This window comes from Onychomys torridus, chromosome 6 (assembly GCF_903995425.1).
Source record: "Onychomys torridus chromosome 6, mOncTor1.1, whole genome shotgun sequence".
Lineage (NCBI taxonomy): Eukaryota > Metazoa > Chordata > Mammalia > Rodentia > Cricetidae > Onychomys > Onychomys torridus.
Window position 1 is genome coordinate 34,546,622 of NC_050448.1, and position 16,542 is coordinate 34,563,163.

At 44.2% G+C, this 16,542-nt stretch overlaps 1 protein-coding gene across 4 annotated transcripts in view; it reads left to right on the plus strand.

Annotated features, from left to right (window-relative positions):
- Window positions 1-237: 237 nt before the first annotated feature.
- The window catches only part of Dclk1 (doublecortin like kinase 1), a 297,316-nt gene continuing 281,011 nt past the window's right edge, over window positions 238-16,542 (plus strand). The window contains exons 1-3 of one of the 4 annotated variants that reach the window (XM_036190701.1): window positions 238-560; window positions 5,171-5,566; window positions 14,507-14,853. In XM_036190701.1, the coding sequence (XP_036046594.1) occupies window positions 5,191-5,566; window positions 14,507-14,853 (723 nt within the window). In that variant the 5' untranslated portion in view covers window positions 238-560; window positions 5,171-5,190. The remainder of the gene's footprint in view (window positions 561-5,170; window positions 5,567-14,506; window positions 14,854-16,542) is intronic. The other 3 variants (XM_036190697.1, XM_036190696.1, XM_036190695.1) reach the window with 3 other exon arrangements.

The window sequence follows — 16,542 nt, forward strand, 5'->3', positions numbered from 1 at the left end:
GGGTGTGTGTATGGGGGGGGGGTCTCCTTTGAGGAAGGCAACCTCAATTCTGGGTCACCTTTCTGCCCCGCGCAAGTCCTGGCTCAGACCCATCTCTGTCCATATTCTCTTTCTCAGACCCCTCGGCCACCATCCAATCAGCCCCCATCCTTTGGCACGTCCTTCTAGGGACTGGGGAGGCTTCGGGGGTGTCAGGCAAGTCAGATCACCAAGATCATTGCAGCCAGGAGCCTGGCTAAAGGAGGGTGGAGGACCCTGGACGCAGCCACGGTGGGTGCGCCCTGCCAAGGAGGGCGGAGGGCGGAGCGGAGAAGGAGGGAAAGGGAGGGCGTGAGAGCGAGTGAGACACAAGAAAAGCTTGCGCGCCACCGCCCTCCTCGGGAGAGAAGCTGGAGTGAGGCTGAGCAGAGAACCGCATTTCAATGAGGACCAGCCCCGGTGCATCCGTGCACTAGCGGCTGCAACCCAGACGCCAGTGCTCCGCAGATCCAACCGCACCCAGCCTTGGGAGGACATCTCCAGCAGCCGGCCACAGACAATTCAGCGGCCACCCGCGACCGGTGCGTGTTTTGCCTGGGCTGGGGAAGGAGCGGTCAGGCCCCGCGGTGCCATCTGACCGCAGCTCTGGTGGCCCTGGCCAGGGTGGACCCCACTGGGTGGCAGCCGCCCCGCCCGCCGTTCCTCGAAAGGCGGCTGCCTGGGGCTGGCCAGTCTGGAGCGGCCCGGAGGCGTTGTGTGCCCGCGGCCCCGGGGCTGCTGGCTCCAGCCTCTTTTGTCTTGTGCCACCCGGCTTTAAATAGGGAGTCTGGCAAGCTGGGCCCACCAGGCTTTCCATTGCCTTGTTGTTGGAGATGGAGAGTCAGGGCGGAGGAGCTGGGAGAGGCGCTTGTCATTGTCAGGACTGGCTGTGGAGCTAGGACCAAGTGGGCTAGGCAGGAGTGGCTGGGCCTGGCTTCTTATTGTGTGTGCGTTCCCGAGTGCCCAGGAGAGTGGCATGTGCCTGATGATGGGGGCTGCAGTGTGGGTGTTGCAAGTACCCTTTTTGCATGGTCTCAAGTTCCTCTGGGGACAGCCAGGGAGCCTCGTGTACGAATTAGTACCTGCAGTGCTAAAAGCAGGCAGAGAGGAAAAGACATTTTCTTCCTAGGGGGAGCACACACACAGCACCGCATTGCCCCACAAAAGAGGCTGCTTTTGTAAACCAGGTTTTGCGAGGCATCACCGCTGGATTTGGCAAGGAAATGCTAGTGGATGAGAGAAGCAACAAGAAGATTTCATTCAAACCCGCTCCCTTTCTGACTGCACCTGTGAATGTGTGCCCAGGTTACTGTGCACACACTCTCAGCTGCCACACTACAGGGTGTTCCGCAAACCCCCCTCCCCCTCCCCCCCCAAAAAAAAACGTGTCATGACTGTTCCTAAATATATCGCCTTTCAATGAGGAAGGAAAGTAGGGCAGCATTTCAGGTATCGAATGTTGCGTGAATGCAGGTTAGGAGGAATTTCAAGAGAGGTCATATGCAGGAAAATTTAAAAGATGCTCACATCCTGTGGTGTGTTGGCTTGGGGTGGTGCACGCACTCAGAAGATGCATGAGTGTGTCTTTTATTCCGTGTATCTCTATTCACCTGAATCTGAATCAAACTGCTAAAATATGCCTTGGATTTCCAGATGTGATAGCTAGGGTTTATGCTAGATTCTTGTGTGTGTGTGTGTGTGTGTGTGTGTGTGTGTGTGTGTGTGTGTGTTTCTAAATTGCTGAAATGGGAGCTCATTCACAGAGAGAAAGGTGAATATAGATATTCCTCAGAATGGTGAGAAATCTCACAAAGAACAATGGTGCTTTTCTGGCTTTGTGATATTTATAGGAAATGTTCACATTCTTCTCCACCCATGATTTGTGGTCTCTGTGGCTGAGGGCTGTGAGTACCTTCTAGGTGCCAGTACACATGTATCTTGGGACCTCTAGCCACTCATAGTCTGTGAATGCAGGTCCGGCATGCTCTAGCCAGCATCCTCTACAGGAAGTGGGAGCCTGTGGAAGCCCAGGGAATTTTCTTCTGGAGTTCTTAGTTCACAACTAAGTCTCTTAACGCTGAGCCAGCAGAGGTGAAGGAGAGAGCATCTGCTTCCATACCACACATGACTACCACAAGACCAACATGTGTAGTGCAGGCTTTGACCTTCACTTAGTGAGAGCTGTGGCCTTGACAGCAACTTCATTTTGAGCATAGTTCTACTTTGGGGGCACCATGTCCTCTTGCTCACTGATGGGAAGCAGGAGAGAGAATCCCTGCCCTGGATGAACCCGTGACTCAACCAAACTCTTCTCTGTTTTAAGTCAAATTTTTTTTCCCACTTCGTTTGGATTCTTGTTCCTAAAAGCATTTCCAGCTTGAACAACTGCCAATACTTCTTGGCACCTGTCAAAGGCTGAAGACCCTTGGAACTTGATTTTCACTGTCTCTGGTCACATCACTGTGCCCCACCCTTTGCTAGGTCTCTGTTTATTTCTTTTTGTTTACATCTACTTGGAAGGAAGCCTCTAGGAATGGAAGAATGACCAACAGAAAACTGAAGGAAGAACCAAGCTCCCTTGTACTCCCCCAAGTCACTGGTGGGAAGTTTCTCAACCAGTTTCCATTTAAAAAGGAGGCAAATCCAATCAAAAGTCACCCGGACCTTTACCACTTGGGGACTTCTGAAGAGTACTTCTCCAACCCTCCTCCCTTCTCTCCTCCCTCTTTCTTTCCTTCTCCTCTCTCTCCCCCTTCCCCCTCCTGCCATCCCCCGGTTTCCTCAACCCACACACCTTTTTGAAGACAGATTACTTAACAAATATATGGACAAAGTAGGAAGGAGCAGGTGCCAATATCGGAGCAGAATTTTGGTTCTGTTATGCAGTTAACGCCTACAGGATTGGTCCCGGTGGTGACTGTTTCTAAGTTATTTACTTCAAAATCAACAAAACCACTTCACAGCTTGTAGAGTTGTAATAAAGATGCAAAATTAGATTATGATTGATTATTTGAGACATGAGAGTCGGTTTTTCTGTTTGAAGAGAAGATGCACTGACCTTGAACTGAGGTTTTAATCCTACCGTGATCCCGTTGTGCCCGGTCTCCTCCGCCCAGGCCTCTCAGTGGACTTTCCCACACAAGAGCTGCTGGTTGGTTAGGTGTTCAGCACAAAGTCACTGAGTTAGGCAGGTGTGATAGCTTCAAAACTCATGTTTTCCTTGGGACCAGGGCCTAGTGTCATAGGGCTGGGGGCAAAGAGCATCTACTTTGGAATTGTGATAAATCAAACTTGAAAATCCATCTCCCTCAACTGTAACTTGGAGACTCTGGGTAAATTCAGTTTTCCAGACCTAGTTTTGATGAGACTAACTGCCTCATGTGAGTTTTAGAAGAGCTTTTTGTTTGTGTCGATTTTAGCACGTTACATAACTGATCGCTGAATCCTAGGGTCACTGTATCCTAGACACCAATTTTACTTCATTTTTGGACCGCAAATTCTCTAGCTATGATTTTGTGTATGAATTTTCTTACTACAAGTTTTAGTTCATAAACTAACTAATTAATGTAAAGCTTTTTGAGACAGGGTCTCATGTAGCCCAGGTTGACTCTCACACTTACTATGTAGCTGAAGATGGCCCATCATGCTTGGTTTATCACAAATTTTAAATTAAATTGATTCATTCAACTGATACATAAACTTTTGTGTAAACCCACTCTGAATGGCTTAGGGGTCAGTTTGCTGAAAGTGAAGGGCTAGTCACAAGTATTAGTTTCGTTGAGTTTGGGGAAACTTTCCACCAGTGACTTGGGGGAGTACAAGGGAGCCTGGTTCTTCCTTCAGTCTTCTATCACACTTACAGTCTATTTCAGTGTGTCTGGAAGTTTGTCATTAAACATGCAGCCTGAGGCTTTTCCACTTTCCAGATTGTTGGGCTGAAACTCTGATCTTCCTGCAAGAAGGACAATCCTTTCTCAGTTAACTTCTAGCAAGAATGGCTTTATCCAATAAGCAGCTTTCGGCAGGGCCCCATAGAAAGCAGACTGGGAACTGTGGCAATACAGATCTCTTTTCCAGAGGCTCATGGTATGGCAGTCAGGTGCACCTCTTGCAAGAGTGGGTAGGAAAAAGCTCTGTCTCCACTAGTTATCTCTGTGCCAGGGTCAGGAATAGAACTCATACTTCATTTAAAGAACTCATACTTCATTTAAACAAATCTACGCTCCTCACATTCAAGCTTTGTATGTATTAGTAGTTAATGTGAGTCTTATTCCTCTTTGTAACTGAGTTTTACAGGTGCCAATCAAGTAGACTTCTCAGGTTATATAGTTAATACTGGGTCAGGTGTGTTCACAACAGCCTCAATGAAGCCTTGGCTTCCTTGACCACAGAGATAGAGTGATCGATCCTTTCCCTGCCTCTCCTCACCTTCCTCTTGTCTTCCCCATCCTCTTCCTCTTCATTGTCATCTTCTCTTTTTAGTCCATTTTATTACCAAGAACAAGCAAAAGGTCTGAGGTCTAAGTCACTTTTTAGCATATAGGATATGTGTTTATGTTCAGTCTTTCTTAAAAGTAGGTAGAACCTCCCATTGATTCAATTTCTTCTCCACGTGGCCGTAGGGAGCACACACTAATTAAAGCTCCTACAGTCTGACCACCAAATGCTACCTGCTTCATTTCCCCAGCCTGCTCATTTTCCTACCTGCCCATGGGATTGGCACACGACCTGGGCACAGCTCCTAGGAACCATCAGGCAAAGCTGGAGTGTGGGAGTGGGGGAGAACGTTCCTGACTGAAATATCTCTCAACTGCATTACCCGAAGGAACGTAAGAGGAACTATCCCAGGCCTCAGTTTCTCCACTTAGAAATATGCAGGTAACACCTTGAGACGGTACGACGGCAGCCCGAGGGGTGGTAGGCAGACGGCAGTGGGAGTGTGTATAACCAAACTCTGGTTGAGTAATAATAGGCTGTTAGCACTGAGATCTGCTTTTTTCCTAGTCCTTAGTTCTTCTCCTCGTCTTTCTCTCCCACTCCACAACCCAAATACATCACCAGTCATGGCAATGTCTCCTCCCAGCTGCACTGAGAGCCTCTCAACCTACGAGCTTCAGGTAACCGGGTCTATGTCTCTTTCTGGGGCTCGCAGGTTCCACACACAAGCCAGTCATGTCGTTCGGCAGAGATATGGAGTTGGAGCATTTTGATGAGCGGGACAAGGCGCAGAGGTACAGCCGGGGGTCCCGGGTGAACGGTCTGCCCAGCCCCACACACAGCGCCCACTGCAGCTTCTACCGCACCCGCACGCTGCAGACGCTCAGCTCTGAGAAGAAAGCCAAGAAGGTTCGCTTCTACAGAAATGGTGACCGCTACTTCAAAGGGATTGTGTACGCCATCTCCCCAGACCGCTTCCGATCCTTCGAGGCCCTGCTGGCTGATTTGACCCGAACTCTCTCGGATAATGTGAATTTGCCCCAGGGGGTGAGAACCATCTATACCATCGATGGACTCAAGAAGATCTCCAGCCTGGACCAGCTGGTGGAAGGTGAGCCTTTGAGAACCTCTGGGGACCCTGCAGGCCACTGATGGTCACTTATCTGTTAGCCCATGCCTAGGAGCCTCTTACTGCTTAACATGCTTAAGTTTCCTGTTCTGTGAGAAACGAAAAGAAAGAGAATGGTAGTTAGCCAGGTATCCCCTAATAATGACAGGCAGAAGGAAAAGGTGTCAACTCCCAAAGCACCCTGTCTGCTTTCTCAAACCCATGTCCTGTTAATCTTAAAAGCTCCTTTTTGTGTCCCGAGTTGCACAGTTCAGTGGTGTTTCTAAGACACCAACTGAACTTTTGGATCATGATGCCCCAAGGGTCTTGAAGTGAGGATATGAAATTTTAGAGTGGAGAGGGACCTTGGAAAGATATAAAACCCATTCATTTTATCACTGGGGACCTGAGACCAAGAAACCCAAATAGTATGTTTGTGGTTGTATAAGTTAGTGGTGGCTGCGGGACTGAAAATGGGATCTGCTAACAATGCTTCCCCCTGGGTGCCTCCTGAAGAGGGTTACCGTCTTCCTGTGGCATTTGAGAACAAGAAGACATTAGTCTATTCATATTATTTTAAAATCCAGTACGTTCTAACAGATAATGTGCTGTGGGCATTTCATGTGAAAACAGGGTAGTTCGGTTCCAAGGATGAGGTTTGGCTCGTCATCGTTTGAACACATTGTTTGAACACAGCATGAAGTCTTTCGTTGCTGTAGAAATCATAGCCAATTTTAATTACTTTGGGTGCAATAACTGGTACTGAGTATCGCTAAGATTCCTTTGGAGATTCGTTCTGAGCTTAAGTTCTGAAGGTGAGGATGAAGAGGGAGGCACCGTCAGACCAAATACAGCCTACTGTCGTTACACTGTCTTTCTTCCAGCAGGATTTGGCCGGGTCCCACTGTCCAGCTGGGTCCTGGGCTTGTATAAGGAGCAGGGAGCATTCCATCCTGCCTTATTGGGGTCCAGGCTTGCAGCCACATGGCTGTGCACAGGCAGAGCCCCTTCATCTTCTTCTGTAGCTGGGGCTTGTGTGTGACCCCCTCTTCCCCTGGTCCCCCACAGGAGTGCCAGTCCAAGCACAGTATGACTGGACTCTAGCCGGTGTGGAGCAGCCTGAGCTTTGTGTGTTTACTTTTCGGGAATTCACATCTCTTTGGTGGCTTGTCGCTGTGCCAAGACGCCTGTAGCGTTGGCTCTTTTCCTTCTATTCAGAGGTTGGTACTTCCAGCAAATTAAAGAGGAAGACTGACGTGAAGTTTCTCTGTGTCAACTTTGATTTTTGTGCCATGTCCTTCGTACGACCTTGGTAAATACAAGGGAAAGTAAAACATTTGTTGGTGTTTTCCAAGCGCTCTGTAGCAAGATCAGATGGGTCGGGTATCTTACCAGTCACCGAGACATCCTGTGTAGAGTAATGGTGTTATAGAAAAAAAAAAAATGTGCTCAGATCTCAGCTTGTCCTCGATGGTTGGGGGGTTGATGCCTCATTCTGTCCTAGAGTCACTTGTGTGGCATCTTGAAGGCAGACCGGGTGCTTCTGCTTTTCCTGCTCAAAGTTGGTCTGGACTCACCATTGCCATTGATCGAAGAGTGGCCATGGAAGTGGCTGGTGACCATACTGCCTTTCTAGCAATGACATGACTGGTCACCACCATCTTTCCTCATTCTCCTATTTATTTTACCATAATATAATGCCTGCTCTGAGCTGTTGTTGTCTTGGTTGAAGACAGTTGTGATGGCTGAAGCTACTGAGCATGTGTTCAGTCCTAGTCAGAGCCCTCTTGAGTGTTTATGTCCTTATGGTTCGCACAGTGATCCTGAGAGGGAAAAATCACACATCGGGAAATGGTAGAGGTAAGATTTGAACTCTTTTCTATAACGTCAGGGAGGCAGGTGCTAAGATGCACTATGCTGTGACTTTAGCTCCTGCAAAAGGCACTTTTGTGTCTGTTTCGGTATGTCCATTGTCTTCTGATGGACTGGGAAGGCAGATGTTCTAGTACAAATTTATCTAGAAACCACCTATTCCTCTGCCTGGTAGTAGATCTCAATGAAATGTTTTTTTCTTCTACTATTTCTTGGAAAACTTTTTTTTGCAAATGTTTTTATTATTCATTTACTTCTAAAAACAGAAGCTGCTGATCTCAGAAATACAGTCATCTTTTAAAAATATTTATTTATTTTGTATGTATGAGTGTTCTGTCTGCATGAATGTATGTCCACCATATGTGGACAGTGCCTGCAGAGTCCAGAAGATACCCTGAAACTGGAGTTAGAGATGGTTGTGAGACACCATGTGAGAGCTGGGAACTGAGCCTGGGTCCTCTGAAAGAGCAGCCAGTGCTCTCCACCACTGAGCTGTCTTTACAGCTCCTAAAGTCACCTTTTGATTTTCTCATAATACTTTCCCCACAAACCAATATAAGGTAACTGCTGAAGGAATATTCTGATGCTTAAGATGGGTTTAACATTTTTTTAAATATACCTTCTTCTTCTGGTTGAATGATATCTTTAGTGTCATGTATGCGTCTACATTTTTTTTAACTTTCAGTTAGAACTTTTTTTTTTAAATTCATAATACTGACAATTAGTGTGCAGCTGCACTTAGTGTTTAAATAGCTGGGAATTCATTGATATTTACTTTTTTATCTATTACACTTTTCTTAGCCCATTAAAATGCAAAATGTTGCTTCATCCTCATTAAGCCCATATCCCTCACTTCAGAAACTAATTCATGCAGACATCAGTTCATGATGTCAGCTTTCTATTTCCCCTCCCAGTGTGACAAAGTTTGAGTTTTAATTTAAATCCCTTCAGTCAGTGTAGTGATGAGTGTGTTTGGCTTGCAATTATTTTTTAAAGTTTGTTCTTTCTCACTTGATCTCAGGCTAAAAATTCCAAGTAACTATGACAAATGCAGGCTTTATTTATAAATCATATGGGCACTTTCTCTGTTTTATTATTAGACTCTGATCATTATGCATAAGTGTGCTCCAGGCACACTGATAGAGTGGCTCTGAGCGCAAATTATGTAACAAGTGAATGTATGTCTGTACAAACAAGCGAATGTGTGTCTATATCTGTATTGTATGTGCATGCTGACATGTGTGTACACATGTGTACTTAAGGGTGACATTCCCAAGGATTTGTTATCACACCGGTCTTGATACGTTTTCACAAATTGTGATGTTCACTAAGGACAGCTGTACTGCAGCCCTGTTTGGGCAGTGACTCACCTAGGGTGTGACCTCCTTCCCCAGTTTTGAGCCATTTTGATTCTACTTTTGGGATACAGCTGTTGTGGAGAAATCAGAGTACCACACCTAAGTCTTTCAGACTCTCAGGAGAGAGATGTGGCAGGATCCTGAACAATGGCTGGCTGGTCCCTCCCCTCCATTTACATCTGTGAGGCTGGAGGGCCAGGGCCTTCTCAAGATACAGATGACACAGATACTGAGTCCTTGGACATCAATAAGTCTGTGCTTGTCTGATCAGTACTGCTGGAAACAGTGGACCCCGCCCCCCTCCATTTCCACACACGTCTTTGTGCACATTGCCTGACTCCAGGAAATACTTCGTCCAATCAACTGCATTTCAGCCAGCAGTTAGCTGATTTCTCTCCTGCCCTGACTTTTGCTCGTCTGTCTTTCAGAATGGTTTTCTTTCTGTCTTGGTGTGGTGTCTTTGCTCTCTGTAGCTCATTTATTTTCACTGAGCCTCTCTCTGGCATGTCAAACAACTTAAAAATTCCTTTCTGTAAAGCTCTAAAGGAGGCTTGCCATAAAAGTCCCCAAAGGCAATGAGTGTAATAGTCCTGTTTTTACCTGTTTTATTTTTTCCCAGTCCTTTCTTAGTGTGACCAAACATATTACAATCTACATGTAATTAACCCAGAATGTTAACTTTAAATGCATCCCTTTCTGTACCTTGCTTTTCACTTAACATTATTACCTTGGAGAGTCTTTCTATCAGAAACATTTTGAACAGTATGTCCTTTTTATTTACCGCACCGTGTTCCTTATATGGATGTACCTTAGTTTAGTTAACTAGCCTTCTCTTGATGAGACTTTAAGATATGTGTAACCCTTTGTTGCTACAAATAGCATTGCAGTGAGCACACTTGAATATATATTGCTCATTCATGTTGGTGGTTTACTTTAGGATGACTGCATAGAAAACTATTGTGTGGGGGTAAAAGACTATTGGAGAATCCCTGCCCACTCTGACTGCCCTCCAGCAGATGATGTTATCAATTGTCTTGTCACTTGCCAATATATCAAGAAAACACTCCTATCTTGTTATGGTTTTAATTTGCGTCATATCATGTGTTTAGGGGGCATTTGTATATTTTTCCTATGCCTTTTGCTTTGTACCTTTCGGCCACATTGGCATCATCTTAACTGACATAGGATCTATTTTTCTTTTAAAAGTATTAGCCCTTTGTTTTAACGAGTGGATTTTTCTAGATTCATCTTAACCTAGTGACTTTGTTGATTGTGTTTTCTGTCATGTAGATTCATACTAAAATTTTTATACTCAAATGTGCTAGCCTTTTAATTTATGGCTTTCTTTTATGTCTGCTGTGTGCTCGAAGGTCAAAAAGGTCATTTCTCTTCATCTTCTTGCTGCATTCCTCTTAAAACATGTTAACAGAAAGAGTATGGATACAACATGTGAGTCGAGGATTAGACTTTATGTTTTAAAATCAAATCATTGCGTAAATTACAAATATTTCATGTAGAAATTAATTTGGTCTCGCATAAGTATCACAAGATGGGTGCCTTGTTCATCCTTTGGCCAGCTGCCATAATGGAAGGTCTACAACCTAACTCAGTGGATGGAGCATCATGGCACAGCACTGAGTTCTGTCAGCTTTCTCAAGGAGGTTGGGAAGTTTATTGTTATGCAAACAGACACTGTGTTTAGCTGCCATGTCTGTTACTTCTGCCAAGTGATGGCAGTCCTTGAGAGTTTTGAACACTGTTTCGTTAGCCTGCAGAATGTTGTCTGGATTGGTCTGATGGTTGGTTTGATACTGAGCATTTGGCATAGAGCTTCCACAGAAGTAGCTCTACATCCCTCTGGGGTGCCATTTCTGTCCATATGCCTTACCTGGAGTCAGCAATTAAATTAGGTAAATCTTTATTCTGACGTTACCATGTTCCTCTCAGCAATGAATAAGTATTGTAGGAGAACCCTCGAGTCCCTGTAGACATGTTGTCTCTCCTTGAGCTGCTACTTGTGCATCTAGGCATTGACTGGTGGAATTGTAGTAATTATTGCTGTGACATCCTATTTGTGATTTTCTATTTTCTTCTTTGCCTGCCACACTTTAGACATGGTGCCCTCCCTCCACTTTCCTGTCTCTGGATAATTTTCTGTGATCTTACTAGCTCCCATTATTTTAAGGCCACTATTAAATAATGACCTGTCTTCCCAGATCAGACTTCTCTTCTGCACTCTAGCTGCCTGGATGCATTCATCTAAACTGACCCCTTCGTCTCTTCCAGCTCAGCAGTGTCAATGTGAAATCCCCTTTGCCACTGTCCAGAATCTGTTTCTCTTCTCCTGTTACAGATCTCTCTGGGTGATGTCCCTACCTGCTAGGTTACTAATATATGCAAACTCCAAAAGGTCCTATGTTGAAATATAATCATTATGTGATGATGTTAAAACACAGAAACCTTGTGACTAGGTCATGAGGATGGACTCACAAACAGAAGTATATGCTTGATAAAAGAGGCCTAAGGGAGCTGCCTTGTCCATTTCCATAGCAGGATGGTGCCATCTGCCAGGAAGGGGCCCTGTGAATCCACCCGAGTCTTAATCTGGGACTGCCACTTTCTAGAACCTCCAGAAAGAAATGTTTGGCAGTTGTAAACTGCCTTGTCCACAGCACTCTGACACAGATGCCTGAATGGAATAAGATGAGTTTTATTTAGTACTACCCGTGACTTCTTCCCCTCCTACCTTTCAAATCCAAGATGATACCAAGCTTTGTTCGTGCTGACTGAGACATTTCTGCAACTTTTTCTCTCCTTTCTTTTTGCTATATGAAAGCTTCCAAGACTTTAATACTGTGGAGTTACAGTCTCACTCACTTTAAAAACTGAAGGAGAAATGCACACTTCTACAAGAAACATTGTAGAAAATTTTTGAACAAAGGAAAAAGTAGCAAAACCACCTCACTTTTCCACAACCTAACTATAGTCCTTGTTTTCTTCTGTCTCAGCTAGCTTTTTTTCTCCCTGTGGTAAGCACCATGACCAAACTAGGGAGAAAAGGGTTTATTTCTGGTTACATCTCATAGTCCATCACACAGGGAAGTCAGAGCAGAAACACCAGGAAGGAACCTGGAGGCAGGAACTGCAGCGGAGGTCACGGAGGAGTGCTGCTTACTGGCTTGCTCCTGTGGCTTACTCATTTTGTTTTCTGATATAACCCAGGAGCACCTGCCCAGAGGTGATATCACCCACAGTGGGCTGAGCCTCCCACATCAGTCTTCAGTCAGAAAAATCTCCTTACAGACTTTTTTGAAGGCCAGTCTAGTCTGATGGAGGCATTTTTCTCAATCAAGGTTCTTCCCAGACAACTCTAATTTGTGTCAAGTTGACAAATGAACAATGAAAAATCTAACAAGGACAGCTTCTCTTCTATCTCAGCTCAGACAGGTGTTCTCCTCAGACACACACACACACACACACACACACACACACACACACACACACACGCACACACACTGAATCACAAGTTCTGGAGTCAGGCCAATCACTGTTTGAATCTTGTTTTCATCTTTACTGGTCATGGGACCTTGAACAAGCTACCTAGTGTATTGTACCTCGGTGTGTCCTACAATGAGAGGCATACTAGTGTTGGACTCATAAGCTGTGGTGAGGTTTATAGGTGAGATGGCATGCATCAGAACATGACTTGATGTATGGCCAACTTACTGTTCTAATTGTCCTTTTAAGCCTATTGCACAGTCAAGAGTAAAGCTGCCTCTGGTCACTTTTAGAGCAACTCTGTATTTGTGATACTCTCATATCCACTGTCTACTATGGGTGGGTGAGTACTAAGGATTGAACCCAGGCCTCTGTGCTATGTGTGTGCTAAGTTGCATTACCAGGCTTTCTAATTTGACCTTCATAAAAGTTCAGTGAAGTTTCATTGAGCAAACCACTACCTTGATATCTAAGGGACTGGTCCAAGGTCCCACGCTGACATGGCACAGCTCTGAGTCCAAACTTCCACATAGCTCTTCCCATGGATGAGTTCATAATTCTTTGAAAAAGACCCCTGTCACAGCATCATATATGTATATGCATATGGACATGTATATGTATATGTATGTATGATATCAACTTGGATCCTGGGGAAATATACTTGGGATGAGTCAGCCTCTGCCAAGGAAGGAGGATGGAGAAATGTGTTCTAGTTTTATAGGTTTTTGTGGGGCATAATATACATGTTTGAAAGAAGTGTTTAAAACCCTTAGCAAAATAAATGTTTGCACACATATTGTGCTGGCTAGCTTTTTTTTTTTTTTCAACTTGACACAAGCTAGGGTCATCTGAGAAGAGGCAACTTTAATTGAGAAAACATCACCATTAAATTGCCTGTATCAACTCTGTAGCGATATTTTCTTGATTAATGATTGGTGTAGGAGAACTCAGTCCACTGTGGGCAGTGCCACCCCTGGGCAGGTGGTCCTAGGATCTATAAGAAAGCAAGCTGAACAAACCATGGAGTACAAGCCAGTAAGAAGCACTCCTCCATGGCCTCTGCTTTAGTTCCTGCCTCCAGGTCCCTGTCTTGAGCTCCTGCCCTGACTTCCCTCCATGATGTACTACAAACTGTAAGCTGAAATAAACCCTTTCCTCCTCAAGTTCATTTTGGTTAGTTTTTAACCTCAGCAATATGAAACAAGCTAAGACACATATCCAACTGTCTTTTTATTTTTGAAACTCTGCTTGGGGTTGGGATATTTTTATGTGGCTGCTTAATTCTGTGTTGTTGAGTGCTTGCATTATTAGTTTAAAAATAGGACTTGATAACAGTAACTGGGTTGTGCTGAGTGAGGCATGGTACCGGCAGCCACCGGGTTCTGATTACAAAGGCTTACTAATGAGGTGTGGGGTTGAGGTGGGGATGTTGTGATAAAATCTTTAATTTTAAAGTGTTTCTGCCTCATCCTGTGAGATATGTGTTTAGAATCAATTATTTCACAATTTGCTGTCTTTCAGCACCTGTGTTGTATTCTTTTGTGAATAATCTATATATTTTCTAGTCGAGTGTTTCATTAGCATATTCTTGAGTCATTAATTAATAAACATTTTGTGATATTAGGGTGCATTTGTGAAGCTACAGCTTGTAGTTTTCCACTTTTACCTATCAGCAAGTTTGAACTGACTTCCTTGTGTATGTGGCTCCATCAGCATGATGTAGACAGCAGAAAAGAAGGTTGATTATCTTTACTGGCTTTTATAATTTTATCTGGATAAACAGAATTTTTGTATTATACTCACTAAACTTATATATTGCCTATTTTAAGAAGCTGTGCACCCATTTGATGTAAGTGCTCCCAATTTTGAAGTTTGCTGAAATTTAAATGCCCTTTAATATCAACAGATAATCTCAGTTTTGAATTCCAGTTCTTTTTCCTTCAGAAGTGAAAATATTGGTATTTCTATCAGCAACCAAAGAGAAAGAAATGGTGTTTTTGTTTTGTTTCCTTCCCAAGGAGGTAATCTGTATAAAAAATAGGTATGGAAGTGAGAAATAGTGTTTTAAATTAATTCTCAATCATTCTTCTATTGATTTGAAAGTCATAGGTATTTCTTGCCACTGATTAGAAATGGAGACATGAAGGACTGAGTGTGGGGAAAGGAAATGGCTTCCCTGAGGTGTAAATTTGAAATCCCCTCTTCTCTTCCTCAGGTGAAAGCTATGTCTGTGGTTCTATCGAGCCCTTTAAGAAGTTGGAGTACACCAAGAATGTGAACCCCAACTGGTCCGTGAACGTCAAGACCACCTCAGCTTCCCGGGCAGTATCTTCTCTGGCCACTGCCAAGGGAGGACCCTCAGAGGTTCGGGAGAATAAGGATTTCATCCGGCCCAAGCTGGTCACCATCATCAGAAGTGGGGTGAAGCCACGGAAGGCTGTCAGGATCCTGCTGAACAAGAAGACAGCTCATTCCTTCGAGCAGGTTCTCACTGACATTACCGATGCTATCAAGCTGGATTCGGGTGTGGTGAAGCGCCTGTACACTCTGGATGGGAAGCAGGTAAGGGTGGAGCCTGGGGCACTCTGATTTTACTGGCAAGTGCCAGGAAATTGGGGGATAATGCTTGGCATAAGGTGGAGACCTCAAGCACGTGCTTTGTTAGTGTTGAAGGGACTGGGTCACCTAGTTCACAAATACGCATTGATCTGAGACTAGTCTTGGTACCAGACAGGACTGATCACCATAATAAAGAAAGAAAGAAAAAACACAAAGGGGAGGAGCAATCTTTGAAGAGGAAATCATCATTTTTATTATTTAAGTGATTATTGGCTTAGCATAACAGTGCTATTCTGTCTTCTGATTTCACATTTGTCCTATGTCCTTTAAGGCCTGTTAGAGCCTTAAAGATGATTAAGATTCCAAGAGAAACTGAGTCTGCAAGGGGAAAATAGAAAGCATTTGTTGAGCTAAATCACAATTTATGATTCTATGTCTCAGAAATGTTCTTTAGTCATATTCAATGGAATTGTCAAGACTTTAAAATCTGTAGCTAAGGAATGGCTTGTTTCTGCCTAGGCTACTCTGAGAAGGTTTGTCAGGATGGGAAACTGCAGGAAGAATCTGTACTGATTATTTGCATGGCATGTTTGCTACTCATTTGGAGTTGAACAGTGCCCTTTTGTTTATGATGATCATTCTGAGTATTATTACTTTTGTTTGAAATATGTTTTTGCAATATATTTTTATTAATATGTAAGAATTTCATGCAATGTGTTTTGATCGTATTCATCCCCTACTATTTCCCCTAAGTCCTCCCAGATCTACCCGCACCTCCTTACCTCCTCCCAAGTTTGTGCCCTTTATTTTTTATTTTTTGGTAACCCACTGAATCCAATTTGTGCTGCTCATACATTCAAGGGTGTGGGACCACCCACTGGAGCATGGTCAACCTACTAGAGGCCTCTTTACCCTTAAACTATCCTCCCTCCCCAGAAACCATTCCTGAAATGTAGTTTTAATGACTTTTTGTAATTTGAGGGTAATTTGAAGGATCTAAACTAGATTCATAATGAAGAGACTTGTGTTAAGTAGAATTCACATGAAAGTTCCTAAAGGCTAACTCATCCAAAGTTTATGAATGAGATTAGATGCTAATACTATAAGGAGTGTCAGTCAAGAAGAATCACTCTGCTGGGGATCCATTTAAGTGTCCTAACTTATTAAAATTCACTAGGAATGAAGGAGAGTGCCAGTTGTCTGTGAGTATTGACTGTCTTCTGCTTGTCTCAGAAAACTTGCATGTGGATAAGGATTCATGGGGGTAATATTCTCCATCTTCGAGACCTAAGAAGTTAGAATGTCGTCTATATATCAGTGGCCAGCAAGTCCACCATTGGCTTGTGAATTACAGCGGCCACAAGGAAACACGTTCATCACATTTGGACACTGAAGTCCGTCTCCAGTTGTGCAGCCCTTCCCTAGTTCTGTATTTTCTGGAGACAATTTTTTTTCAAGATGGGAGTTCACCTGTTTTTAGAAAAAAAGGAAATTTTAAGGCAACCCCCTGCCCCATGCATATAAAGGCAGAATGGGGCACTATGTGGGTAGAGGAAGGGGACCAGCAATGGGTGACCCAGGGAACACAGGCAGACAGGGCGGGTGGGAGGGTGGGGGCAATGACTGAGAAGGAAGGCAGGAAGCCTGTGGATGAGCGTGCTATAATGAAACCTCCTACTCTGTATGTTAACT